The sequence below is a fragment of the Ophidiomyces ophidiicola genome, assembly GCF_022830035.1.
Source record: "Ophidiomyces ophidiicola strain CBS 122913 chromosome Unknown scaffold_3, whole genome shotgun sequence".
Taxonomy (NCBI): domain Eukaryota; kingdom Fungi; phylum Ascomycota; class Eurotiomycetes; order Onygenales; family Onygenaceae; genus Ophidiomyces; species Ophidiomyces ophidiicola.
The window spans coordinates 743889-770559 of NW_026054643.1; the positions used below are offsets into that span (position 1 = coordinate 743889).

General features: G+C 48.3%; 12 protein-coding genes across 12 annotated transcripts; 9 read left to right on the top strand and 3 right to left on the bottom strand.

Annotated features, from left to right (window-relative positions):
• Positions 1–398: 398 nt before the first annotated feature.
• On the top strand, positions 399–3301 carry SPA2 (component of the polarisome; the record flags this gene model as incomplete). The annotated part of the gene is made up of 2 exons (XM_049250373.1): positions 399–1670; positions 1721–3301. The coding sequence occupies 2 exons, from the start codon at positions 399–401 to the stop codon at positions 3299–3301; spliced, it is 2853 nt and encodes a 950-aa protein (XP_049110733.1).
• Positions 3302–4847: 1546 nt separating this feature from the next.
• On the top strand, positions 4848–6326 carry LOZ57_001283 (uncharacterized protein; the record flags this gene model as incomplete). Its single annotated transcript, XM_049250374.1, has 3 exons — positions 4848–5093; positions 5151–5723; positions 5805–6326. 3 exons carry the CDS (start codon positions 4848–4850, stop codon positions 6324–6326), a joined length of 1341 nt encoding a protein of 446 aa, XP_049110734.1.
• A 1072-nt stretch (positions 6327–7398) lies between these two features.
• On the top strand, positions 7399–8248 carry CSR1_1 (phosphatidylinositol transfer protein csr1; the record flags this gene model as incomplete). Its single annotated transcript, XM_049250375.1, has 4 exons — positions 7399–7450; positions 7632–7801; positions 7862–7968; positions 8062–8248. The coding sequence occupies 4 exons, from the start codon at positions 7399–7401 to the stop codon at positions 8246–8248; spliced, it is 516 nt and encodes a 171-aa protein (XP_049110735.1).
• Positions 8249–8991: 743 nt separating this feature from the next.
• Positions 8992–9852, bottom strand: SKI6 (Exosome non-catalytic core component; the record flags this gene model as incomplete). Its single annotated transcript, XM_049250376.1, has 2 exons — positions 8992–9583; positions 9680–9852. The coding sequence occupies 2 exons, from the start codon at positions 9850–9852 to the stop codon at positions 8992–8994; spliced, it is 765 nt and encodes a 254-aa protein (XP_049110736.1).
• Positions 9853–10311: 459 nt separating this feature from the next.
• LOZ57_001286 (uncharacterized protein) lies at positions 10312–13368 on the top strand (the record flags this gene model as incomplete). The annotated part of the gene is made up of 1 exon (XM_049250377.1): positions 10312–13368. The coding sequence occupies one exon, from the start codon at positions 10312–10314 to the stop codon at positions 13366–13368; it is 3057 nt and encodes a 1018-aa protein (XP_049110737.1).
• Positions 13369–14145: 777 nt separating this feature from the next.
• On the top strand, positions 14146–15576 carry LOZ57_001287 (uncharacterized protein; the record flags this gene model as incomplete). Its single annotated transcript, XM_049250378.1, has 1 exon — positions 14146–15576. The coding sequence occupies one exon, from the start codon at positions 14146–14148 to the stop codon at positions 15574–15576; it is 1431 nt and encodes a 476-aa protein (XP_049110738.1).
• A 1994-nt stretch (positions 15577–17570) lies between these two features.
• Positions 17571–18467, bottom strand: SSU72 (RNA polymerase II subunit A C-terminal domain phosphatase; the record flags this gene model as incomplete). The annotated part of the gene is made up of 1 exon (XM_049250379.1): positions 17571–18467. One exon carries the CDS (start codon positions 18465–18467, stop codon positions 17571–17573), a length of 897 nt encoding a protein of 298 aa, XP_049110739.1.
• Positions 18468–19081: 614 nt separating this feature from the next.
• On the bottom strand, positions 19082–20926 carry LOZ57_001289 (uncharacterized protein; the record flags this gene model as incomplete). Its single annotated transcript, XM_049250380.1, has 1 exon — positions 19082–20926. One exon carries the CDS (start codon positions 20924–20926, stop codon positions 19082–19084), a length of 1845 nt encoding a protein of 614 aa, XP_049110740.1.
• Positions 20927–21386: 460 nt separating this feature from the next.
• PNC1 (NAD(+) salvage pathway protein) lies at positions 21387–22209 on the top strand (the record flags this gene model as incomplete). The annotated part of the gene is made up of 2 exons (XM_049250381.1): positions 21387–21461; positions 21553–22209. 2 exons carry the CDS (start codon positions 21387–21389, stop codon positions 22207–22209), a joined length of 732 nt encoding a protein of 243 aa, XP_049110741.1.
• Positions 22210–22616: 407 nt separating this feature from the next.
• LOZ57_001291 (uncharacterized protein) lies at positions 22617–23565 on the top strand (the record flags this gene model as incomplete). The annotated part of the gene is made up of 3 exons (XM_049250382.1): positions 22617–22851; positions 22913–23083; positions 23216–23565. 3 exons carry the CDS (start codon positions 22617–22619, stop codon positions 23563–23565), a joined length of 756 nt encoding a protein of 251 aa, XP_049110742.1.
• A 674-nt stretch (positions 23566–24239) lies between these two features.
• Positions 24240–25198, top strand: OSH6_1 (Oxysterol-binding protein OBPa; the record flags this gene model as incomplete). The annotated part of the gene is made up of 3 exons (XM_049250383.1): positions 24240–24297; positions 24395–24484; positions 24582–25198. The coding sequence occupies 3 exons, from the start codon at positions 24240–24242 to the stop codon at positions 25196–25198; spliced, it is 765 nt and encodes a 254-aa protein (XP_049110743.1).
• A 73-nt stretch (positions 25199–25271) lies between these two features.
• Positions 25272–26314, top strand: OSH6_2 (Oxysterol-binding protein OBPa; the record flags this gene model as incomplete). Its single annotated transcript, XM_049250384.1, has 3 exons — positions 25272–25502; positions 25555–25868; positions 25924–26314. 3 exons carry the CDS (start codon positions 25272–25274, stop codon positions 26312–26314), a joined length of 936 nt encoding a protein of 311 aa, XP_049110744.1.
• Between the last annotated feature and the right edge of the window lie 357 nt (positions 26315–26671).

Below are 26671 nucleotides of genomic sequence, written 5' to 3' on the forward strand. Positions count from 1 at the left end.
CGTCTCTCGTTTTTATCTTATCGACGCTCTTTTGTTTCACGTTGAAGGAGTTTGCTATTGGCACGGCTACCTTTTGGCTCCTGATCTGCATACGAACGCTTGCAGCGAGCAGGCATCTCCTTTACGGCAAGGGAGACTTTTCGCTGTTTCGATCCTGTCTGGCGGACAGGCTGCCGTTCCACGACATTCCTTGATGCGCCTTTCCGTCCGCGAGCCGGATATGATCTGTTAGAATGCGAAAAGGGTGTATATATATTTAGGACGGCTGTTAACATCGATGTATAAATCTCTGTGAACCTCGTCGGACTTTCGCTCCCCCGACTTTACCCTCCGCTTCCACGGACACGAATCGACCTTCGGCCATCCCCAGCCAACGCCCCCAGTGCCTCGGGACAACGATGTCTACAGTTTCCATGGATGGTAGCGAATGGTCAGGGATAAATCAATATCAATCCAGCGGTAGATCAGAACCTGCCCTATCACCCAATCCTCTCAAGAACAGAGGCAACCTTCCGACCCCGCCTGCCTCCGGCAGTTTGATGTTCAATGCGCTTGGGTCAAATCCGCCTGATGCCAATGGTTTAGCTCCTCCAATGCGTCCGAATGGCACACCGGGTAATCCCTCCCCGCCTAGCTCCGTGGTATCGGCTCCCAGATCGCGAGCAAGTGACGGAACACTGTCGGACCCAAATAGTCGGAGATATAGGCACATGGAGGAATTGCTCACGCAGCACCACACGTATCTGAAGAGATTTTTTAATACAACTAGGGATAATGACGAGAATAGTCAAAATGAAGATGGCACACCGAATGACCCTAATAGCAAAAGAGCCAATCGGGCGCTTGGAAAATTATTGCGCCTGTCACCTGTCCAATTTCTCGAACTGAGTACCGATGTTTTCGATGAGCTCCAGCGGCGCCAGGCTCTTGAAAGACCGGTTCCACCAGGATCGCAGCGGCCCGACGTCCCACCCCACCTACTTCCTCGTCCAGATTTCCATGAAAAACATAATTCCGCGCGTCGAAAACTGTCCACATTGCACCCACAGAGGTTTAGGGAACTGACTATGGATGTGTTTGCCGAACAAGAAAGAAGGTTTCCGCAATTGTCCTCTGTAGATGTGACTCGAATAGGGAGCCCAGCCCCCAGTATCCGAAGCCGTTATGGACCTGGCGCAGGCCCAGAACAGCCGCCGCGCTCGTCATCAAGGGGGCCTCCTCCTGGTCCTGGTGGCAGGGGTTATCCACCCGGTCCTCCTATGCCACCCAATGGCCGATTTCCTCCTAGACAAGGCTCCCTCAGTGCTGCTCCTCCAGCTGGTTTAGGAATAAATGGCGAAACAATCCCAGAAAATGCACCATATCAAAAATCTTTCCAAAGTAATACTATTGTACCGAACAAGAGTACGCTTGTTGAAGATGACGAGAGCCTTAGTGAGGAGGATAACAGAAGAAGCGACGCATTTGCTTTAGATAGAGTTCTTGAGAGCAGGAGAGGTACCGCGGCTACCCTTGTGGGAGGACCGTTAGAACGCCAGAATACCAAAGAATTACTAGACTCTGAGACCAAGGTAAAAGCATTACAATCCAAAGTGACGGGACTAGAGGCGCTTTTAAAGGAGAAGGATGGAGAAATAAAAGGCCTTCAGGAGGCCGAGAACGAGCTCAAGGTACGGTTTTCCGTGACAACTTACCTTGTCAAACTCCTAACTTTTCATAGGCATTAAGAACACAAAAACAGAATTGGCGATCCCTTGAAGATGAACTCACGAAAAAATTAACAGACGCCCAGAATGCGAACAAGTCTCTTCGCGAAGATCTTGATGATGCCCGACGTCAACACGATATAGTAGAGAGGGAGATGCAAGAGCATTTAGAGCAGATACAGCTCGAGAAGCAGCAAGTACCTTCGATAGGTGTCACGACTTCAGACGGCGAAGATTGGAAAATCAGGTTTGAAGAATTAAGCCGAGAACATCAGTTTCTCAAAGATGAGTTTGAACAGCAACAAGCAGTTACCGAGCAAGTACGAGAGCAAGCTCTGGGGTCACTAGAAGAGATGAGAATTCTTGCAAGTGAATCCAATTGGGAAAGGGAAGAGTCTTTGACTCGAGAAATTCACCGATTAGATGGCGAAGTGAAGCACTGGAAGAACAGATACGCAAAGATAAAAACGCAGCAGCGTCACTTGCGGTCATCTTCGCTTGGTTTGCCTGCGCAGACCCAAGACGCGTCCGTATTTGCGAAGGAGCACAACTTAACGCAGCCGGATGGGTTAATAAAAGATGTGCATATCACGAAGTTCCAGATAGCAATCGACGAGCTATTACGGATTGCACGGTTAGATGATCCGCAGCTGGTTCTGGAGCAGATGAAAGCTGTTGTCGTCTCCGTGAGACTTATCAGCCGGGATATCGAAAGGATGCAAAGTAAAAGCGATGACTATGCGCAACCTCGTAACAGAGCGAAGTCTAGGGTATCAGCTACTGCCAACAATTTGATAACAGCCTCGAAGAATTTTGCGAATTCTCATGGCCTTTCGCCTGTATCACTGCTTGATGCCGCAGCTTCCCATCTCACAGCGGCTATTGTTGAGCTTATCCGCCATGTCAAAATTCGGCCTTCACCCGAGAATGAATTGGATGAAGATGATGATCTAGACAATCTTGTTCCCATGCAGTCTCCAGGTTATTTCAGCGTTGCCCCGAGTCAAAGTAGACTTAGCGAAAATGAGTCAGTTTACAGTGCCATCAGCACTCCTTCTATGCGGTCGCGGAGTCAGACATACTCCCGCATTCCAGGCACAAGAAATGCTCGCACAAGCGGCCAGAGCCTCGTTATTGGTTCGAAGCTCGGGGCTCCACGTGGACCTGACCGGGAATTGGAAGGGCTTCGCTTATATCTTGAAGATCAGACGGAGGGTCTCGTACAGTCCATCCAGGCACTGGTGGCCAGCATCCGCGCCGAGGACCATATCTCGATTGTGAAGACACACGTCACATCTATTTCTAACGTAGTCGGAAACGTTGTTTCGTGCACGGAAGACGCCATGGCCCAGGTAAATGCCAACCCGAATCTACGAGCCCGAGCGGGCCCAGTGGTCGAAATTCTCTCGGCTTGTGCGAGTAAATTAGCCGATGCTGGCCAGGCCGGAAGCCAGCTGAGTGACCCGGAACGGATCCAAGAACTAACGGCCAAGCTACCGCCGATCGCTTTCCAAATTGCGCGTGAAACGAAGGAGCTCGTGCAACGAGTGGATCAGCTAGAGATGGAAAGCCGGGATGATGATGATTTCAGATGAGTGTTTGATTTTGGGTTTTTACGTTGGTTAGATTGGGATGGGAGTGGTCTTATTTTTCTTGCCTACAAAGTACTTCAGTATAATGCTGCCGTTCGACTATTCGTCTTCTTCTCTAACTATATCTTTATTATTCTTCGTTGCTCGGATTTGTTCCTTCAGTGGTGGCAAACTGGTCTAGCATCATTCCTATTATTGTGGGCGACGATATTTAGTTTTTTCTGCCCTCTTTGACCCTGAGTTTCATCCTTTTCCCAACCAGTCTCTTAGCCCTCGAGGACTTTTGGTACCGATTCGTTGTTTCTGATTCCGTATCTTCTTGTCAACTTCCTTTTTCTCTCTTTCTATTTATCCAGCCTTCTTTCTTAACTCAAAATTACCTGAGATACACCTTGTCCCTAATCTCATATCCGATTCCGATTGGACGATTTTGGAGTATGGGGCGGGGGATAGACCCGGCCCCATGCGCCCGATAATAAGAAATTTTCGGATGAAGAGAGAATCCGTGCCTGAATCTCTCCATCACCAGTAGGTGTCTAGGCGAAGCCTGCTGCAAAGCCCAAACCGTGAGTGTCGTTTGAATATTTCAACTTGCAATCGGATTCAAAACGGCAAGAATACGTAAATCTTGCCCCGCTTTCATTATCGGCTGTCGTTATCCAGTTGCTGTTCGTTATATATTACTACCCTGGTGTCAAACGGACTAACTACCCAGTCGAGCAGGGCCCGAAGCCCGAAGCCGAAGCCACCAATATTAATAATTGCCAAGCAGGGAATAAAGCTACTTTCGCAAGTCACAATCCATGCGTTGGGATCAGGCTTCGTGTTAGCTTCCTCAAGGTCATATGGGCGATTGGGTGTTCCAATTAAAATTGTGTAGCTTGTTCCGGTGTCAGACCGAAAGTTGTGTAGCTAGACGTCTGGGCAGCGCAAAACTTGGACTACCAAAACCACTAACTAAGTATTTATTTGCTATAGTCAATAATGGTAGATGATCTTACCAGGCTCCAAGGATTGGTACTAATACTCTGCAGACCCTTTAGCCACCATACCAGGCCTAAGTAAAGAAGGAGCAAAGACACAACCTATCACAGATTGTCATTGGCATACTCCGTGCAGTTGAGACTGAGAGAAAAGACCACGCACAGAAGGGTCTAGGGTGTCTTGCACAACGCCCATGCCGCCGATCTTTGCCTTCGAGGCTGCACAGCACCATCCATGTAACTATTCGGGTGGCGAATATCCAGGCATGTGGAGACGAAGGAACTGCCGGATTGATAAGATAATCTTATCTGATGGGCAGCACATCCCGTGCCGACCGGCACCTGCTTGTTGCCAGGATGCCAGGGTGTCATACCAGCATCAGAGGCACAGCCCAGCAGCCGAATAGACAGCGTCGTGAACCGGGAATGTGTGGAAGGCTTCCGCTGTGGGCCTGCAGAAGAAGCCTTTTTTTATAAGGGCTTTACCGCCTGTGCACTTCCGTGGGAGGATGATTCTCTCTCACCTTGACCAAATTGGCACAAAAGACTGACAAATATTTGTAACGATGGCGGGCACTCAACCCACTCTCAACGACCTTGCGGCGAAGATCACCAAACTTGCGGAGACATTTACCACCTTCCTTCGTGACAACGATGTGCCCCAGCCCACTTTTGCCGCCGATAGCCCCATCAGCTATGAGAAACTGACGACAGAGAGTTTTCTGATGCGCCAGGAGCTCTTAGATACACTGATGGACATGTGGTACCTGACACAGGGTCCTAGTGAAAGTACTTTTAACTATGTTCACAGTGTAAGCAGTCTCCACCTCATCTCCAGCAGAATACAACATTGGTAATAACAAGTACAGTGCATGCCCGATGCGGCGGCTCTTAATGTTCTGAACCACTTTGACTTCTGGTCTGCGGTGCCCCTGGAGGGTTCCGCGTCATATGCCGAGATTGCAAAGCACACTTCTCTTCCAGAAGAAGTTGTGCAGCGTGTCATAGAGCATGCAACAACCCTCCGCATCTTCGCACAGACAGAACCCGGCAAGACGTCAACGCGGATTGAGCATTCCAGTCGATCAGCTGCTCTCGCGCGCTCTTCAGGCCTGAGAGCCCTTGTATCAACGCTTCTGGACGATGCTGGCGCACCAATGATGGTCTTGAACAAAGCCCTGGAAATATACACCTGTGGCAAACCTGAGTTGACAACCGATATGTCTGAAACATCTTTTGCCTTGTATCAAAGCGGGAAGACCCTTGGTGGATACACCAACAGCTGGCAACTTCTTGAGAATGATGGTGAGGGAGAAAAAAAGGGATGGCGTCAGAAGAACTTCGTAGAGTTCATGCGTTACATTAAGGAGATTTTCCGCCTAGAGGAATTGGTATTAGAATCCTATAATTGGAAAGCGGCGGGTAAAGTAACAGTAGTTGATGTGAGTATTATTGGAATCTTTCAGGCTCCTCTTTTTTTGTCATATTTCGAGTTGCCCTTGACTGATAAAAAGATTATCTAGCTTGGTGGATCGGGCGGCCATGATGACATCGCCTTGGCGCGGAAGTACCCGGATCTTAACATCGTGGTGCAGGATCTGCCCAAAGTCCAGCCGGCCTTTGAGGCAAACGTTCCAGAGGACCTCAAATCTCGTGTGACTTTTATGCCCCATGATTTCTTCAATCCTCAACCGATTCAGGCCGATATCTACATGATAAAGCTGATCCTTCATGACTGGCCAGACCAGGAGTCGATCAAGATATTGCAGGGTTTGAGGCCAGCGATGAGGCCAGGGGCGCGTGTCATTTTCATCGATTACGTTGGTAAGCAAGGTGAGCCAGATGGTCCACCACTGCCGCGTTCCATTCAGCAGATGGGAACAGCAACAGATATTAGAATGATGGCATTGTTCAATGCCAAAGAACGCCCCGCCAGTGCTTGGAAGGATATTTTCCGCGCGGCAGATGAACGTTTTGAAATTACCCGATTTGAGGTAAACCCTTTGACGTTCTTTGTAGTGATAGAGGCGGTTTGGCGCGAGTGAATCAATGGCTAGAGGACGCCTGGGGCAGTAAACAAAAGCTGTGACATTTATACGGATAAGACTTACCACTGCAGATATAGGTAAACAATTTCTATACTAGCCTCATTGCAAATATTTGCTCTCACACCTGTTCACATGCTCATATATTCTGTAGAACTTTGGGGTATTACGATATACTCCATATGTACTCTGTACGTACTGTATGTATAATCATATTCACTCTGCGTCAACTTTTAAAGAAAGAGCCAGAAAACAGGAAGGAACACTTGAAGAGAAAGCTAGGAATTTGTGCTCAAAATAGACATAGTCTAGAATATCTTAAGGCACAGGAAGGGCTTCAATGCCAGCTTGGGATTCTCATTAAAATCTGGTAGAAGTCCAAGCAGGGCAAAGTGATCGGAGCGGAACATGTATTAGTCCGGATCCATCAATTTTTCTGCCATTGTTTGCGAAGCAACAGAAGACCGATATCCAGCTTGTTGCACCATTCTCATCCATATTGCGCCGTGCACCTTTCAATACTAGGTAAGTGACTACACTATGTTGAGTCTCTCCCTTCACCCACATCCGCACTTTCTCAGCATAGAGATTCAGCTGCCATCGAAGTGCTGAAGCTCCGCTCCAAGTTAGAGCTCTAAGAAAGCTCTCTAAGCGGCTGATTCACCCACCTAGCAAGCATTGCAATTCTATTGAGTCAATATCTACGATGCTCTCCAGCCTCTCTTCATGTGACCTCTGCCTGCTCCATCTGTTCCGCTCGCGCGCAGCACTGTCGTCTCCGGACTAACCCGGCCTCCGTAGAGTCTATCCTATTTTCAGCCTAGCGCATCCACGCTCCCGCTTACTCAGCCAACAAACTCTGCAAACCCACGTGCCCGGCAGAAAAATGCCCCTCCTCGCGCGCTGCCCCACCTTCCTGGCTACCCCGCCTCTGCCCGCTACAAGTGCTCTGCTTGCCCGCGCTCTTCCTCGTTCTTCTTCTTCTCCCCTTTCTTCCCTGCGATCAATCTCTCACCCCTCCACCAAGTTCAATCCCCAATTAACTCGTAATTTCCACGCTTCAACCGCAGCCATGACCGTCAAGACCTACTTCGACATCCAATACACCGATCCTTCGGGCACTTGTAAGTTGTTTACCTTTATTTTGTCGATGCTTTTTTTTGCAACATACTCTTCGTCAACAATATGCCTCCTCCGCTACCCATACATCTATGGCTACTACCCCTCCCCTCTACCCAACTTTTCTTTTCTTTGCATATCGGGACAATTGGTTTTGGAATGGCTTTCTAACTTTGTTCTGTTCAGCAAAAACTGAGCGTGTCACCTTCAACCTCTTCGATGAGGATGTCCCAAAGACCGTAGAGAACTTCCGTGCCCTCTGCACTGGCGAGAAGGGCTTCGGATACAAGGGTTCTTCTTTCCACCGAATCATCCCCAACTTCATGCTTCAGGGTGGTGACTTTACCCGCGGCAATGTGAGATTTTCCACCTTCGCCAGAAGTAAATGTCGGCGTTCAGGCTAACATTAGTCTTAGGGCACTGGTGGAAAATCCATCTACGGTGACAAGTTTGCCGACGAGAACTTCAAGCGTGTCCACACTGGCGCCGGTATCCTCTCCATGGCTAACGCTGGCCCCAATACGTAAGTTCGCCCCACCCCCACTCCTTCACTCAACCCCGCGGGAAAACTTGAAAGGACCTTTTTGTGCGCGACCTTATTAACACTTTCTTTTAGCAATGGATCCCAGTTCTTCATTACAACCGACAAGACCTCCTGGCTCGACGGCAAGCACGTTGTTTTCGGTGAGGTTGCTGATGAGGCATCCATGAAGACCGTCATGGATATCGAGAAGGTTGGCAGCAGCTCTGGCACTATCACCACCAGCACCAAACCTACTATCGTCGACTGCGGCCAATTGTAAATTTCCTAGAGCTTCCCTAACTTCAAAAATGATACGACTGTGCCAACGTGTACAAACGGGATATATCTGGGGCGGCTGTTTTCAATGAGAGTGACCAGACGAAGATTAAAACTGCTTTCCAATTAATCCACATATCATCAATTCTCTCCTTAGAATCCTTCTGATACATTGCTCATTGTCCTTGTGCACAACACCAAAACGTATTCTACAGGCCTTAGGGTAAAGAGAAAGTCGTACCATTATTGCATAGTTATCTCTGTAGTCAATATGCAATAAGTTTTTCTAGTATTTCCCGCTGCATATAATAGGGTCAGCAATACTGGGTGTCTCCCGCCTGGGCACTTGGGATAGCCAGTCTTGTGCTGATAGATGAGAATATTCACGATTGAAGATTGAGCCTTGCCTAACCAATCTTCCATGTAGCATTCCTAGGTCATTTTGAGATGACACACTTGTGCTCTGCCTTTGGAAAAACTAGCCAATAGAGAGTGCGATAGGGGCTTCGGTTTGTGACCCGTCGTCGCGAATGGGATCTGGCACTCCGTACCCACATCTTTCAACTACATGGTCGTGGATTGAGGCTCATCAATTGCCGGCCCATAGTCGCCCCGCATGAAATCAGCTAAGGTCAGTTGAGAGGTAAGGTGTTCGTATCGGGCCTGCTTCCATCTGGCCAATCGCTTGTGTCAAAAATTGGCGTATGAATTTGCCAGAGTGTTGCCATGTGTGTCTTTCACAGGTTTTCACAGGTCGATACCAGCGCCCGAATACCCGGCCTCTCCTTTTAGCACTCTTTTCCCCGCACCCTTCAGGACCCCATTCAAAACCTCTCTCATCTGTTTGCACCCATCAATTCCCACCGCAAACATCGTTTCCAGATATGAAATATGCACACCAGATTCCATCTTCACAATTGACAGCATCTGTGCTTCCTCTTCTCCCATATCCCCATCTTCTCCAGCGTCATTTGCAACTGGATTCGTGTTGGCGAGTGTCATATGCGGTAACTCTATCTCCTCTGGATGCGATAGATCTAGTAGAGGGTCTAGACTCTCGTTAATTCCTCCAATGCGTGTTGAAGATTGAGTAAGTTCGGTGGCAGGGGTGGAGGCACGCCCACTCATGCCTACAGTGCAAGCGCAGAGGAGACCAGGCATGGGAATGCCGGCGTCGACAAGTGCGAGAGTGCAGGCGTTTATGCAAGCGGCGAAAATGGAGCCGTCAGAGGATAGAACAGAAACGTGTATTGATATCGTGCTATGCGGGTAAGTTTGTGTGTGCAGATGAGGCTGGAAGGCATCTCGGAGCGCGGCAGATAGCTCGGTAGTAGCTTGTCTGCGGATATTCAGGTGTGAGTACGGTTTGGTTAACGGACAAGCAGGGAATACTGCATTGAGGGATAAAATGGGTAATCCAGAATGCAGTACTTACCTATCACCTCCACCTCCACCGCCCATCACGCTTTTCTTCTTCCTATCAATACTTGCGAACCCAGCAATATTGACAACCACAGAGACCACCGCGCCGCCTCCTCCACCACTGGCGTCTGATCTCTTCCCTTCCGCAGGGCCATGCACATTGCATATCACCACAGTGTTGCCCATTGCGACGTATGAGGATCCGGAGCTAGCTGGATTTGTGGAAATTTGAGCTTGTATAAGCCGGAGTTCGTTCCATCTCCGCCCGTCGAGCCGGAGGCGCGTAAGGCGGTAAGTGGTGGATGTGTCAAGGGGCATTGAAATTAAGAAAGAATCGGTAGTAGAAGACTTTTAAAGATGCCACTTCCTGACTGCTAATTTAAAGTATCAAGTAGAAAAGATTGGGATATTTTGGCACCTTTGAGTCTGGGAACATCGAAGCTGAGTTTGCAATGTTTGCCTGGGCCTCTTGACAAAGAAACTTTTGGATGAACAGGTTCGGCCAGAACATACCATGCTCCGGGCTGCCCTGAAATTAACAGATAAAAAATGTATTCTGCTCAATAGAAAGGCTACAATCTGAACTTTGAAGCATTTTACTTTGTACAGCCTGGTGCTAACTAATCATGTGACTACGCGCCACCGATGAAGTCGCGTTTCGCGCCCCCACATTATCCAGTGAAGGCAGATACGAAGTACGATCTCGCAGCACAAATGGCTGGCAACTGGGAATTGCTCGATTCCGACGCTCCTGAACAGAGTACCGAAGATGACAATTCAGCTTTGATAGGCATCAAAAGAAGAGCCCCCCGTCCAATACACATCAAAGATACTAGCCGGGATGCAGGCCCCAGAGGAAGAAGCTCTAGCCCCATTGATCTTCGAGATACACAGAGCGAAGAGGAATACGAAAAAGACATTTTTAGTGATGGAGAAGCTACATATCTACAGTTCAAGAATAGGAAAAAGCGGAAGCGCTCTGCTGCGTTCAAGCGAAAGTCTAAGCCCACCCAAAAAAGCTCCATTGTTGGTCGCCGTGAGAGGCGGATAGGTGATGACGAAGGACCAAGCCGTAAGAAGCCACGCCAAATGAAAAACTATGGTGAGGTTTCTTCTGAAGATGACATGATGGAGGACACCTTGCCTGAATACCTTCGAACCCGTCGCCGTCACTTCGATAAAAGAAGAGAACGCTTATTAGAGGCTGGTTTAAAGTTGCCGCCGGATTATGATGATATCGACTTCTCAGATGAAGACCACTTAGAAGATTTAGACGAAAGGCCTATGTTCACACATATTAAGCCTTGTCGAAAGTATGAGGATATCCAGCTTCCGTATTCACTGGGGCTGATACCGGCTCCGGTGGCGCAGTGGCTACGCGACTATCAAGTGGATGGTGCCAGCTTTCTTCATGAGCTGTTTGTTTATCAGAAGGGAGGTATTCTTGGGGACGATATGGGCCTTGGTAAAACCGTTCAGGTCATTGCTTTTCTAACGGCAGCCTACGGGAAAACAGGCGATGAGAGGGACGCCAAGCGCATGCGCAAAATGAGACGAAAAGGTGATGATATCTGGTATCCCAGGACTCTGATCATATGCCCTGGCACATTAATTCAAAATTGGAGGGCAGAGCTAGAACGATGGGGGTGGTGGTATGTTGATGTATTTCATGGAAGCTCAAAAGACGATGCATTGCAATCCGCCATGTCTGGTAGAGTTGAAATTCTGATCACCACCTACACCATGTATCGCATGAACAAAGACACGTTGAACATGGTGGATTGGGATTGTGTGGTTGCTGATGAATGCCATCTAATGAAAGAACGCAAATCGGAAACTGCAAAAGCGATGCACGAGCTTAATTCCCTATGCAGAATTGGCCTCACTGGGACTGCTATTCAAAACAAATATGAGGAGTTATGGACTCTCTTAAATTGGACAAACCCTGGTAGATTTGGCCCAGTGTCAACATGGAAAAGTACCATCGCTGACCCCCTGAAAATTGGGCAATCTCACGATGCCACCGTCTATCAACTCAGCAAAGCCAGGAAAACTGCAAAGAAATTGGTCCAGAACCTGCTTCCTGCCTTTTTTCTTCGGCGTATGAAAACTCTTATTGCTGATCAGCTGCCCAAGAAAAGTGACCGTGTTGTGTTCTGTCCTCTGACAGAAACCCAGGCTGATGCCTACGAGAATCTTTTGAGTAGTGATATTGTGGAATATATTAGGACATCCTCTGATCCTTGCCCCTGCGGATCTGGAAAGAAATCTGGTTGGTGCTGTCATAAAAAGGTCCCGAATGGTGGGCCATGGCAGAGCTACGTGTTTCCTGCGATCTCAAATCTACAAAAGCTAAGCAATCATCTTGCTATCCTCATTCCACAGCCCACGGATCCCAACGAGAAACAAGATAAAGATCTCAATATGTTACAAATTGCAGTTCCCGATAAGTGGCGTGAGTTATACCGGACGAGAGGCTCCATTTTGAACTACTCAAACCCGGAGTTTTGTGGGAAATGGAAGGTGCTAAAAAAGCTGCTTAAGTGGTGGCATTCAAATGGGGACAAAGTCTTGGTATTTTCTCATAGTGTTCGGCTCCTGAAAATGCTACAGATGTTGTTCAACCACACCAGCTACAATGTCAGTTATTTGGATGGTGCCATGAGCTACGAAGAGAGAGCGCAGGTGGTGGATGACTTCAATGCGAATCCCCAGCAATTCGTTTTTTTAATATCCACCAAAGCTGGCGGTGTTGGTCTTAATATCACCTCTGCGAATAAAGTTGTTGTTGTAGACCCAAACTGGAATCCCTCGCATGATTTGCAGGCACAGGACCGTGCATATCGTATTGGCCAGCTGAGGGATGTCGAGGTATTCAGGTTAGTATCTGCCGGCACTATTGAAGAAATTGTGTACGCACGCCAGATATATAAACAACAACAAGCCAACATCGGGTACAATGCCAGCATAGAAAGGAGATATTTCAAAGGGGTGCAGGAGAAGAAAGACCAAAAGGGCGAGATTTTCGGGCTTCATAACCTATTCGAATATCAGAATAACAATATTGTGCTGCGAGACATAGTCAACAAAACGAACGTGGCGGAAAGTAAAGCCGGAGTTCAGGTTGTCAATTTTGAGGTCTTCGATCAAAGAAATGATGACAATAAAGGGCCAAACTCTGACAATGCAGGAAACGAGGATACCGCAATGAGCCAATTGGCCGCTTTGGTACAAGATGGTTCCGATGCTGTAACGCAATGGGGGGAAGAAAAGAAGTCAACTACATCAATAAGGCATGATCCAATCCATGCCATATTGACAAGTGCCGGCGTAGAGTATACGCACGAAAACTCAGAAGTGATCGGCTCTTCGAAGGTTGAAGAGCAGCTCAGCCGTCGGGCGGAGATGGCTGACGAGAGGGGAGATTTTGGCAGGGAGCAGGTATTTCAAGAATCGCAGGGTGATTCAAGCTCTGCAATATTCCTGGCGCCCACCTCACTTGTCAAATTCAGGTATCATCCGCCAGAAGCCGTGATGAGGAGACAATTCTGTAGCATGGCGAAGGAAAATGGATTTGACAATGCAACAGAATTTGCACTAGCGGTGGAGGGCATGACTCAGGCTGAAAGACGGGCATTTTTGGAACAGTGGTATAAGAGGCGTAGAGAGATTCTACTGGGAAATGGGGAAAAGATAAGTTGACAGAGCAATTAAGCAGGCGAAGGTAAATTGCGGTGGATGGCATTCTGTCAATTCAATTACTCCGTACAGAGTACTGGCGAATCAAACGATAAATTAAGGCGATCTCTAGAAAATGCCTAGCAAATATATCTTCAACGAAGAACGTTAGTTACCTACCTGCCCCCCGGCATATGGAATGCTAATTTTTCGACTCACCAAGCTTAAGAGTACTCCGTACATAGAGTTGTTTATTATTTGATTACTCCGTTCTAGAGTTACATGATACCATGCATCGCATCGCGTGTTCATCCTGCTCAAATATTTTGACTAACACAACAGCTATAGCTACCAGGTCAGTCCAGCAGCAACTCGAAGATAATTTCAAATGAAGGAAGGTGGTCAATGTAACCCGATTTGGAGATTTGTGGGTGGTTGCCAGCAGATTCGAGCAATACACGCTAATTACAGTACTGTCTGTTTTGTAATTTAAATTCAACTAACTACAAAAGCGGAAAGGTCGTAATGTATTTAAGGTTTCTTAGATCAAAGTTGAAAAAATAACATTTCATGCTTTCGTGCCCACAATCTAGTACGGAGTACCTGTTACATGAATCTAGCTTTCTACAGATCTTGGACGCGTTTTAATTCACTATATTTGCTGATTTCAGAGGATACTCTCACAACATATACATACTGAGCTTGGAGCGCCTAATCTACTTCTGAAATACTTGTTGATGCAGTTGAAGTTTGTTCTTGAGCCATCAAGGCAACGCGTTCTCTGAACAACTGCTGTCTATAATGCTTTCATTTCTATGGTATTATTGTTCGACAACATGGGCTGCATTTCGACGGCTCGTCCGTCACCCGCTGTATCTTCCTTTACATGTCTTCGAATATATAACGGGCGAAAACATCAACGCTTCGCCCCCCGCCGGCTCCACTCCAAACGCCAAGCCACGAGCTCTAGTAGCTTTGACACTGCCCAACGCAGAAGCAGCGCAATGGAATAGAGAAACTATGCGAGAATTTGAAGCCGCCTTAGAAGCAAATCCTGCAGTGGATCTCATGTCCCTTTTCTCTGACTCTTATCGTGGTCAGCACCGAGCTGCTCAATACGATCAGCTGTCTTATCCCGGAGGAATCAACCTCCAAATGGTAAACAGTCTGCGCGATACACTCCAGCGTGAGCCGGAAGTCAACCTTCTATCCGCGTTTCCGGTAAAGTTTTATACGCGCAGAATCAAAATGGCAACCTTCAGGGCTCCAGAAAAGCTTCCTCCGTCAAAGGAACCCGAATTTCGCCAAATCCTTGATCGTGCTAAGACTGCTTCAGTTGTTTTCCCGCTGTCTGAGGCTGTCACTTCCTTGCTTGCACAGTCCGGAGCATCGACGACTGATGACGCGGAGGAGTCATTATTTGTATCCTTGAACAGACTTCTCTGGGATTCACCCACCATCTGGCAACAATGTGTCAGAGGCATGGTGGTCAGGTGCAATGAGGACATTGTCGCTAAGGTCATTTCGGGAAATAAAAAAAACTATACGGAATACACGAGTATGCAATTCCTTGAGCAACATGCACCTGACATACCTGCACCAAGACCCCACGGCCTGATCGATTTTGAACCATTTCAGGTCATATTCATGACCTATATTCCGGATATGACTCTGACCGAAGCGTGGCCCGACCTTTCCCACGATGAAAAATTATCAATACAACGCCAGCTCGATGATATCTTCCGTCGACTGAGAAGTATTCGGCAGGATGATGGCAATATGCTTGGGGGCGTTTGTGCAGAAGGAGTTAGAGAGCTCCGCGTTGACGAATGTGCCCTGTTTAAAGATATCACCAGGGCTATCGACTATAACAACTTGCAATTTTCCGCCGACCACCGTGGCAGCGCCACTTATGCTGAATTACTTCGCTTATTTCTGGAAAATGAACGCCCTTCAGTACAAGGATCGGTATTCACCCATGGTGATGTTAGAACCGATAACATCATGGTGAAACGCGACCCCAACGGCTGCTATAAAGTTACTGGAATTATTGACTGGGAGCTTAGCGGGTTTTACCCTGAGTACTATGAATGCACTGCGCTGACCCGCACTTTGAGTTTTGTGGACGACAACGACTGGTATCTCTATTTGCCCGAGAGCCTGTCCCCAATGCGCTTTCCTATACGTTGGCTAGTTGATCGACTTTGGGGCCTCCAGCTAAGAATGGCATAGCCGAAACTAATATGGATTCAAGAGGAATACCTTCAAAGCACCTGTTCTTGTATGGCATCCGAAGTACAAGAAACCAACCTCTTAACAACGAGCTAGTGTGAAAACAAGTATGGCTGACGATTTAACAGTATATCATCGAAACTCCCCCGTTCCCCCCCCAGCTCATACCCCTCCGATTTTCCTTCGAGAATTTCCTTCTCTTCACTATATTTCGCATCGTTCTCACCAACAATATTCTCCAAACTTTCCAAAAGCTCCAAAACATAGTTTTGACAATTGTAGCTCGGGTACTCATTGTGAATTACCATATTTTCCGCAGCTTCCTTAATCTCATCAATATTAGATCACACGTGAATCATTTCCGAAAGAGTATTCGGTTTTCAAACGTTGGAGACCCTCATATCGGAACGATGCCGAGTAGAAGAACCCATAACATGGAGGATGATCTTTCGCACGACGAGGTAAATTGAATAGGAGTCTAATTATCACAAACCTTAGACACGTACAGGAAGCTGTTGCGTGTATAAATTCTCTGACTTTGGTCTCATCCTGTTTCTGGAGAATTTGGATGCTTTTTATATGTGTGCTCTTAACTTTATTGGGCGTGACTGTTAATTTGTATGGTGTTTGAGATGCATATAGATAATGCGCATAGTAATTACCAGTCTGACAGTAATGGCTTCATAGGGGAAGGGTCCTGGAATTAAAGAAACACATGGACTCCTGCATTCCGTACGGGATTGCAATCAGGGCCAATGGGTCGTTTGGTAGGGGTAGTTAAGCATGAGCTACCCTTCTCGTGAAGAAGTGAGGTGTGCACTGTTGACCCTTAGAATTCAATAAGGTAGCTACCCGACAGATAACCACGGAATAAACTGCCTTTATAATAACTCTGACTTGATCCCTAGACCCCTTCTGTGCCACCATAAATACACATATTTTCCATCGATTTTACAATATTGAGATTCCTATCACTCACCATATTCAACACATCTAATTTGAGTGTCAATAGTTTGCAGAATTAGACGACTACTGTGGGATGCTCTTCAGTTGCTAGTTTTGGAATTTTAAGATGATACCTCTTGCTGATAGTAAATGATCTGCTCCGGTGCCACGCCTTTTGACGAAATGTCCGACACACCTCTGATTGACGATGCCAGAATACACCTCGAAATTTTGTGATATAGCCTCCTCGAGACTGCATATGAAGAGGACGATATGAAATACATTGGACTTATGTCCCACTAGAAACCTGCATGTCTGAAATACCCTTTCGTATGTTGTTCTCTGGCACCCACAACATCAACACACCATTCATGATTCAAGAGAAGCACCAAAGCTCTCATCAGGGTTTTCAGTATAGTCTTGCCAGTTCTGTTTAATAGTCTTTCAACTCAGCGAATAGTTCTTAAATTGGATTCAGATCCGGCGAGTACAGTGGTAGGTATACCAGCTTGACCTCTTCATCAAAGCACATCTGCTCAATTTGTGCTGAGTGATGAAAAGGCAAACTGTCCCTTACTAGCACCTACTTCGGCTCCGGCCATGTACCACAGTGTTCAAGGAGTTGCCCAATGAAATTCTCGAAGACAGAAGTATCAGTGGAGCCCTGGAAAATACGGGAAAGGACAATTCTATCTTAGGTATCGCTGGAGAATCAGCAGCCGTACTGAAATATCCACAATTAAACATTTATAATCTGTCACGCAACGGGGCTGGACAACTCACATTCTCAAGTGTCTATTCCCCCCTCTTTATATGATACTAGTACCGCTCCCTTCCATCTAAATAGATATTTTTGGTGTATTGGTTATCATATCACATAGTTACTTTCCCCAGCGAATAGCACAGCTCATTTGACGGTGCTAGAAAAAAAATCATATCCCATCGCGCCGCCATCGTAACCTATATTCCCAGAATCCACAACCAAAGGGCTCCTAACTCCGGTGTTTCTATGCCAGGAAAGCAATCCATATACCCAAGACAGAAAAAGATCAGAACCATGAAAGGGTCCATAAGGCCGGTAGATTTGGCCATTTCTCCTGCCATTTGGCAAGTATCTCTGGTACTCTTTCGTCGAACCCCTTTCTCGCTGCGCCGTCTCCTTGATTCCAACCATCTGCTCCGTTTGTCTTTCTCTCTTGATCTGCGGATTCGTTTAACCGGTCAGCAAGGTCAAGAATAGCTTTGCTTCCAACCAATGCCTCCTCGTGGTTATCCCGTATGTCAACATTGAAGACGTGAACTGGGCGATTCAATGGAGCGCCACGAGTCATCAAGTCATCAACCACGGCATCCCAACACTTTTCTTCGCACGTAATTATTACATCGACGACGCCGCCTTCTGTTCCAAGGCTACCTTTATCTCCTCGTGAGAGATGATCCATACGTGGCAATCCAGGAACCCACTCCTGGAAACGCTCAGGCCCCCATTTCACGCTTTTGTTTCTCTCCAGCATGGGCAGGACGCCGTTGCTCTTGTATAGCCGCGGGTCTTTCGATAATAATTCATCGTAGATGTGAGAATATGATACAGTATTGAAGTTATACACGTTCGGTTGGGTAATCGTTGGCCCTGGGAGGCGAACCAAAGATCCAGTGCCGAATGATATGACAGGATACGAAGATGGTGGAGCAGCAAGTCGATTATGAGCTTCCATAGAGCGATTCTGATTTGCGGCACATACTGTGCAGAATTTAAGCTTATAGGATGTAGATGTAGGGTGAGGAGGAGTGGATGATGGGTTATCTACGGCTCCGTCGGCTGTTGGGATTGAGACTGCTGCTTGTTCTTCGGGGGGCGGTGGTGGTGGAGGCGGCGGGGGTGGTGAGGAGGTTGGGATTCCGGATTCTGAGTTGCCATTACTAGCAAGACGTGGATCAGAACTCATGGCGGAATACTCTGTGTCACCTATTGAAGTTGAGGCCCTGTGCTTTGGGCACTTCACGGGCGGATGAAAGGGCGGATTCTAAGCACGATTCAATTAGCAAACCAGTAGTATACGGTTTAGATTACGGATCATGCGGTTTATTAAATAAATACGGCAAGTATCAGAGTCATTAAAGTTGCGTAAAAGTAGTGTCTCCTCACAGAGAGATAGGACAGCTCCAATAGAGAGTTCATCAGGCAATTCGAGTGGAAAATTGAGAAGAAAAGTGGGTATTTCGGGTTACCATACCTAAAAATATCCGTGCCCACTTCAGCACAAGAGTCCTGGGATAGTAATTCCTGAGTTGGAGTCCTACGCTGTGTTGTTGATTTGTTGAAGCTCTTGGTGGTCAAAGAAAGGTTTGTATGGTTCAAATTAGTCATCGAGAGAAGCGTTAACGAATTGCTTAACTAATCATCAAAAGCTTAACTAACTAATTACCTAGCGTCTACGGAGTACGAAGTAACCTTTTTAATCAACAGATTCAACATAACTTCAGCTATTCAGCAATATACTCTATACATATGAACTATCACACAAAATGAAATATTTGACCTCTATACAGCTAAGAAAACTTACAATCGCGCATTTGCGGTTTCAGTGCCAAAGACAATGCGCTTATCCCACGCAGCCTGCGCTTTCCAGGACTCCTGTGATGAGCTATCACCCAAAACCCACCGCCTGGTAATTTCTCTGGCGACTTCATCCCGGTCTCTAGAAGCATCCAAAACCAAAAGACAACCACAGACCAAATATTCCATATCCTGAAGGTACTTTCTGCCTTGCCATTTGAGTTGTTCTCGATCCAACTCTTTTGTCTCCGCAATCCACTTCTCCCATGCTCGCTGCAGGGCTTGGGCCTCATTGCGGAATCCCGTAGCATTGCCCACATCCAGAGCGTTCTGAATCCAGCCACTCAATACGGCCAGGACAGCTGGACCTAGTTTGCCTTTCACAACCCGGACAACGTCATCTGCCATGATATCTGTGGTGCCCTCCCAGATGCTCAGAACACAGGTATCTCTGAACAAACGGGCGACATTGAATAGTGGATCCTCGTTTTCGAGGAAGCCAACACCGCCCAAGTTCTCCATGCAGGCACGTACTCCTGCAATTGCCGCAAGTGCCGTCTGGGCTTTCGCCATAGGCGTTAGGAGCCGCAATAAAGCCTGTGCATGCTGCTGGTCTTGTGGGACGATATTCACCTGCGCCGCTGGTGTGGCGCCGCTCTTCTGGCCTTCAGAAAGACCCAGCAACGCGGCAATGAGCATTACCAGCTGCGTATTGGCAGCATAGTGCACATGGTCCTTTGCTAGCTTTCTGACATGGGCGGGCATGTCTGCCAATGCGGTGTTTCGAACAACTCTCACTTTTGCGTACGCCTTTGATATGGCCAAACCACGACCCCAAGCGCCAACTGACGCAATGGCGTTTTGTGTTCTCGTTATATTCAGTACTGTGGCAATCTCCTTGACTCCTTCACCTTCTTTTCCAATGAGATAACCTCTCACACCCTTGAGTTCCAGCTCTGCGGTAGGGAGTGCTTTTGTACCAAGCTTGTTCTTGAGTCGCTGAATTCTGATTCCATTGAGCTCAGTTTCACCATCACCACCCCTCACTTTTCTGCGGAGCGGAGCGTAAAAAGCACTAACTGTTCCGTCCGGGCTAGTCTTTGCAAGCATGATGGACATATTTGCATCGGTTGCTGAGGAAAACCATTTAAAGCCATCGATACGCCAGGGTCCAAGTGGCATCCCGTGAGCATCAACGCCATCCGTCTCTGCCTTTTCTGCGCCGGAAAGTTTTCTGGCCACCGTTTCTGTTCCACGGACGTCGCTACCTCCTTTTCGTTCTGTCATCCATTGACCACTTGTCCATGCAACCGTTGGGTCGCGGTGGATAAGCCTTCTCCGAGCCTCTGTGAAGATATCACCGTTCTCATCGTTCAAATGCCTTTTTAGTAAACACGCTGCGCCATCAGTCATGCTGCCGGGGCAGGTCACTACCGCCGAGCCTGGATTCCAGAGAATGAACTTCAAGCTCTGATACACCCGATTATTCCAAATTTGGCTGCCGCTGGGCAGCTCATGGCCAAGGGCAACCATTCCCTCTGCAATTCCAATGTCTTGAAGTTTTCGCCAGCCTTCACTAGTGACTAAGGAATCGTACTTGTTCTCTACGCCAAAGGTAGTGAGAGGCTTCAAGGATGGCTGGTTGCGTTCTGCATCGGCGAGATAGGACTGGATCTGGTTTGAGAGTACTAGGCGAGATAGTCGAGTGAGGTCTTCAAGGATGCCTTGCGGCATGGGGTTAGGAAGGTGGAGGAACACGGCACGTCGAAATATACGATCATCTTCGATTTGAGACTCGATGACTGGAGGGCTCTGAAAGAAGCCGGCTGTAGCGCTGGAAGCCTCCATTTTCGTAGTAGAAATGAGCCACGACCTTGATAGTACAGTGTCTGACCTTGAAAGGATGTTCAATATGCATATATATACGTGGGGCGCTTATTTACTTCTTTCGTGTGTTGTGCTAGATTGTACTTAGTTAGTAGTGATGCTGACAAGGCCGTCCCCGCATATTCTCATCAGATGCTTTCTGAGAGCCTCGGTATCTTGCAGCTTCGGCAAAATCTCGAGGTCCGGCATAATTAGGAGTGGTCAGACTAAGGATCGTCACCCCAATCCCCATATCCCCAGCGATCAAATCCCCATTCATCAGAAAAGCCGTTGTTTGACACTGGCTGACCTGCCCTTGAGCTGCACAAACATAGCAAACTTTCGGGCATCCCCAGCCACTGAATCTTCTGACACGGCCGTTCGGTAAAATCAGACTCCTACCAACAATCATATTATTCCGACTCAACCGCCAGGACACGGCATGGCGTCCGATGCTAGCCCTGGTTTTCGGCCGGCTCTTATTGTGGTGGATATGCAGGAGGATTTCTGCATTCCAGTGAGTCTCGCCTCCGCCGACCTGCACGCGTTACGGAGAGGCCATTAAAGGCCATACGTCCTCGAATCTCACGAAACCCGTTCCCCAACAGAATCCCCTTGGTGTCCAGGGTGGCCGTGAGCTGGTGCCTGTGGTCAATGAAGTCCTTGGTTTTCCTGGCTTCGTGATTCGAGTCGCGACCCAGGACTTCCACCCCGCCTCCCACATTTCGTTTGCCACCAACCATCCGCCGCCGAACAATAGGCCGTTCGAGTCTTGCATTCGCATGAGAAACCCCGTTTCAGGCAGACAGCCGGAATCTGTATCCCAGCGGCTATGGCCGATTCACTGTGTGCAGAACACCCCTGGTGCCGAACTTCTTCCGGACCTCAATGTGGGGCTTCTTGACGTCGTGGTGAAGAAGGGCATGGATGAGCGCGTGGAAATGTATTCCGGGTTCGCCGACGCGTTTGGGAATATAGACTGTGTGGCTACTGGTGGTGCCAGCGCGGACCTTACAGTCATACTTATGGACAAGGGCGTGACAGATGTCTTCGTGGTGGGACTTGCGGGAGATTACTGCGTCAAATACACGGCTCTGGATGCTGCGAAAAATGGATTCAGAGCCTATATGGTAGAAGAAGGCACCAAGTACGTTGATCCGAGAGATGGACAGCAGCAGACAAAGGCCCAGTTTGCTACTGAGGGGGTCATGGTTGTTGGTCTGGATAGCCCGGAGTTGATGCGGGTAAAGATGGCCACGACGTAACCGTGAACATTGAAATCGCTGCCATATTTGCGACTAGGCTGAACGATTCCCTAATACTACGACGTATGTATGTATATACATAGTTGTCCGCACACTTCATCCGTAGCTTCAAGAATTCGTCTCGATCATGTAACTATCGTGTTCTCCTATTGAGATGTAATAACCGACACCAAATCTAGCATTCCCCAGGCCGGCCTTAAAACATCGTTAAGTCAGCAGAAATCCTGGATTCTGCAGGAACAGGGCGTGTGAGGGATAAGGATTCCGTATGGTGGGATTCGACGGAACGTCTTCTCATCAACACCGCAGAGGCTGGGCAGGTCGTGACGTCAAACAGCACTGGCGGGACGGCGCTCTCTCACTCTACGGAATATCTTCCTGCAATCCTACAGCTTTGCGAAAGGACGATGCCTCACTGTGTGTCCTCTGCCAGCGCCGACGCATCCGTGGCGGCCGAGTCACTGGCGTCCCCGCCGCCAGATGCGCCTCTGCCCTACTGGCTGGTCAATGTGCCACGCGAGGAGTGGCCGTCCGAATGCCCCGAGTTCCTTCGCGACCTCCCAGAGAAATCAATTCGCGTGCTGGCGACGCCCGACTCAGAGTACGTCCGACTGGACTGGCCCGCGGTGCGGCACTTCGTAGGTTGGCTGCGCCCTCGACGCGAATCGCGATGCTTTGCACCACCACTCATTCTCGCTTGCAGAGACGAACCAGATCAATCGATTTCTGCGGCTGCCGTCGGATTTGCGCCGGTACCTGGAGTACATGGCCCAGATCAAGGCGCAGTACGGCTCGGTGCTAGACTTCATCATCCAGGAGCGACTTCGCTGGGACAGTTTGGAACCTACGTGTCCAACGCCGTTTGCGTACCCTGGTTCGTGCTCCAGGCTTTTTTTGCTGTGCCTTGTTCCTGCCTGCTTGCTGCAGGGCGTGAAGGATTGACTCTGGAGCGGCCAGCGCTGGGGCTAACATGACAGGGCGGCAAATTGCCTACATATGTACACAGGCGACTACAAGGTGCTATACAATGACTGGCCGTACGGCATCGACGCAGATATCGTCCATCTGGTCGTGTGGACGAAATTCGAGCTCCAAGACGACCCACAGACAGACGACCTGACAGTGCAGGCCCAGCGCGAAATCGACGAGTTTGTGGACGGCGTATTTCGATCGCGAGTGCCGGGCGAGCAGGTGGTGTGGTTCAAGAACTGGAGGTCGCTGAAGTCGATCCATTCTGTTGAGCATTTCCACGTTATGCTGAAGGCGCCGGATATGGGGTTTGTGCACGAGATCACTGGCGGTGACGTGCCGCTGGCTGAAAAGCTGCGTGGTGTAGCTCGTGGCTGTGCTGCTTGACACTGGCGGTGAATGTATGCATACAAATGGCCATGGAGTAGTTAACTATGAGATTGTGAATACTGAGCAGTATGTCATTGTTAACTGTTTAACTACTGTAGCTGATGTAGCTGCTCCATCTACTCTGTAGTTAGATCTGCGTTTCACCCGCCAGCAACGGGCAAACAAGAGTGCCAATCGCATCCAAGCCTCGCCGTCCTGCCACTCCGCCCGGCCGGCGTCTGCTTGCTGGGATCAAGCGGCCTGGGGGCTGCCCGGCTGCCCCTCCTCAAAGCTTCTCGCTTTTGCCCACCAACACCAAGAAAAAAAAAAAAATACTGCAGAGCCCACTGCGCCCTTCACGCATCTCCCCTCCACCACTCGTTCTGCTTCTCCCCAGTTCTGGCTTGCTTCACTGCCTGTAGCCGCCCCTCGTTTGGTATCCTGCTGCTCTCTCTGCTGTCGTATGCTCTGCGTGGTCGCCCGCTTGCCTTGTTTCTCGCTGCCTAGTTCCCCTCCGACGTAAGAGGCCCCTGTATTTCGCCACAGCCGTATAGAACAAACATCCCGCCGGGCACGCGCGTCTGCTGCTCCAGCTTGCTCTTGTCACTGCATCTGATGTCTTAACCCACCCTCCATCGATCTTTCGAGCTGAGATATCTGGAAGTGCGTGGGAGGAGGCCCTCTGATCCGCCATGTTGCCCAAGCTGCCCCTGGTCGGCCACCATACCCCTCGCAGGTCGTCATTGAACAGTGCGTCTAGAAACTCTTCGCTGTGGATTTCCCCCCCTCTGTTGACTCACACCGCTGTCGTGAATTGGGGCATGAGCTGACGAGATTCGCTCGCTAGGCAACCGATCATCAATTGCAGACCAGCCGAGCCAGCCCCCATCTCCCGGCGCTGATGATGAAACCGTTGTGGAGCCTGACCAGGGCAATGGTGAGTCTCCTACTTGATGATGTCAATCGACGATAAAAATATTGGAAACAGTTCTCATGGCATTCCAAGATGCTAACAGCTCGCTCCTTGTTCATAGTCCTGTCTCACATTATTTCTCAATTACGACCCGGTGCGGATTTAAGTCGCGTAGTACTACCCACCTTCATCCTCGAGCCGCGGTCTATGCTGGAGAGGATCACAAAGTATGTTGTTACAGTATTCTGGAAAACTCCGCCGCAAAGCCCACTAACGGGGGTGTCTCATAGTTTTATGGCTCATCCCGAGACTTTGCTGGAAATGCAGAAATTTGATGATCCTCTTGAGAGATTTGTATCTGTGGTCAAATTTTACCTCAGTGGATGGCACATCAAACCTCCGTATGTTAAACACTTCTCCAGTAGCATGCGACACAGAGGAACTAATGCTCTGATGGATAGAGGCGTTAAAAAACCGTTGAATCCGATTCTAGGCGAGACTTTCACCGGGTACTGGGAGTATCCAGATGCTAGCCATGGCTACTATATCTCAGAGCAAACGTCACATCACCCTCCTAAATCGAGCTACTTTTTCATGGTCCCAGAACACCACATCCGTATTGATGGTACTCTAAAGCCTCGAAGCCGATTTCTTGGAAATTCTGCGGCCAGCATGATGGAAGGTGTAGCTGTGTTGCAATTTTTGAATAGAGGTCAGGATCCACATGGTGAAAGATAGTACGGGGCCTTTGTCGCAACGGTTTGAATGAATGAGCTAATTTGTCATTTTTAGCATTCTTACCCAGCCCAATATGTACGCTCGTGGCATACTATTTGGTAAGATGAAATATGAGCTTGGTGACCATAGCTATGTAAGATGTCCAGAGAATAAATTAGTCGCAGACGTGGACTTCAAAGTTAAAGGTTATTTTTCTGGTGCATATAATGCTATCGGTGGGACAATAAAGAATGAGGCAACAGGAGAAATATACTACGAGCTTTCGGGCTATTGGAATGGCGAGATGTATATCAGAAATGTGGTCGTAAGTCTACTACCATACCATAAAACATCTCATGCTAATAATACACATTCAGACGGGGAAGAAAGAACTACTATTCGATGCTACAAACGCTAAGCATACACCCCCTCTCACTAGACCACTCGAGGAACAAGAACCCCGTGAATCACAGAAACTTTGGTATAACACAACCCAGGCACTGCTGGCAAGAAATCATGAACTAGCAACCGAGGAAAAAACGAAAATTGAAGACCAGCAACGAGAGGAAGCAGCGCAACGCATCGATGGGGGTGTGGAATGGCGACCGAGGCTATTTAGACGGGTCAAGGGAGGACCTGGAGGCCCTGAAGAAGGGGAAGAAGATCTTGACTGGATCATAAATGCTCATGTGTAAGCCTTTTGCTGTTGAGTTCGGCTTTCAAGAAACTAATTTTTCTTTCGCTAGCGACTCTAAGGACCCAAAGTTAGCTACACGCCAAATTTTGGCCATAGCGCCGATACTAAAGGGTCAAGCGGTCGATCATCAATTCGATATTCCACCACATTGTTCATCTTCACATCAAAATTGCGATGGCGCTTCGGGTTCCGGAAGCCTTTCTGTATCTGAAGCCAAAAATACACTCATTGACCTCGGAAATGATGCCGAACCTGCATCTGATCCCGCCAAGAAAAAAACCGCCGAGAAATCAGAGGATCTGCTCGGTGATATTGAGAGCCAAGTGCCGAATGCCGACTCATCTACAATGAACACCCTCAAGCCAACTACTACGAATACGATTAGGAGAAGGGATTCTGTTTCATCCGGCGTGGATGAATTTGTTGATGCTCGAGATTGATGGCAGCACCCTATAACCTCGTTCTACCAAGACGCATCGTCTTCAAATCCTCGGCCAGGGAGTTTTGTTGGGCACTGGCACAACATCAGGCCACGCTCTGGTGTCACTACAAACCCTATCAATGGGAAAGATTACTATGATGATTTAGCATTTTGTATCCATATGACCCAAAGTACCTCCATTTGCTTGGTTTTACATTGGAACAAATACCTCGAGAAACAACCGCTTTGCGATTATGGACCGGGTGGGGGCTGCTGATTTCCAGATGCACTGACGAGCTCATTTTTATCACCTTGCATGCAGCGTTCAGGTTGCTAGGTTGAACGAATGTGAAGGAAGCGCCCTTGACGGTATGCA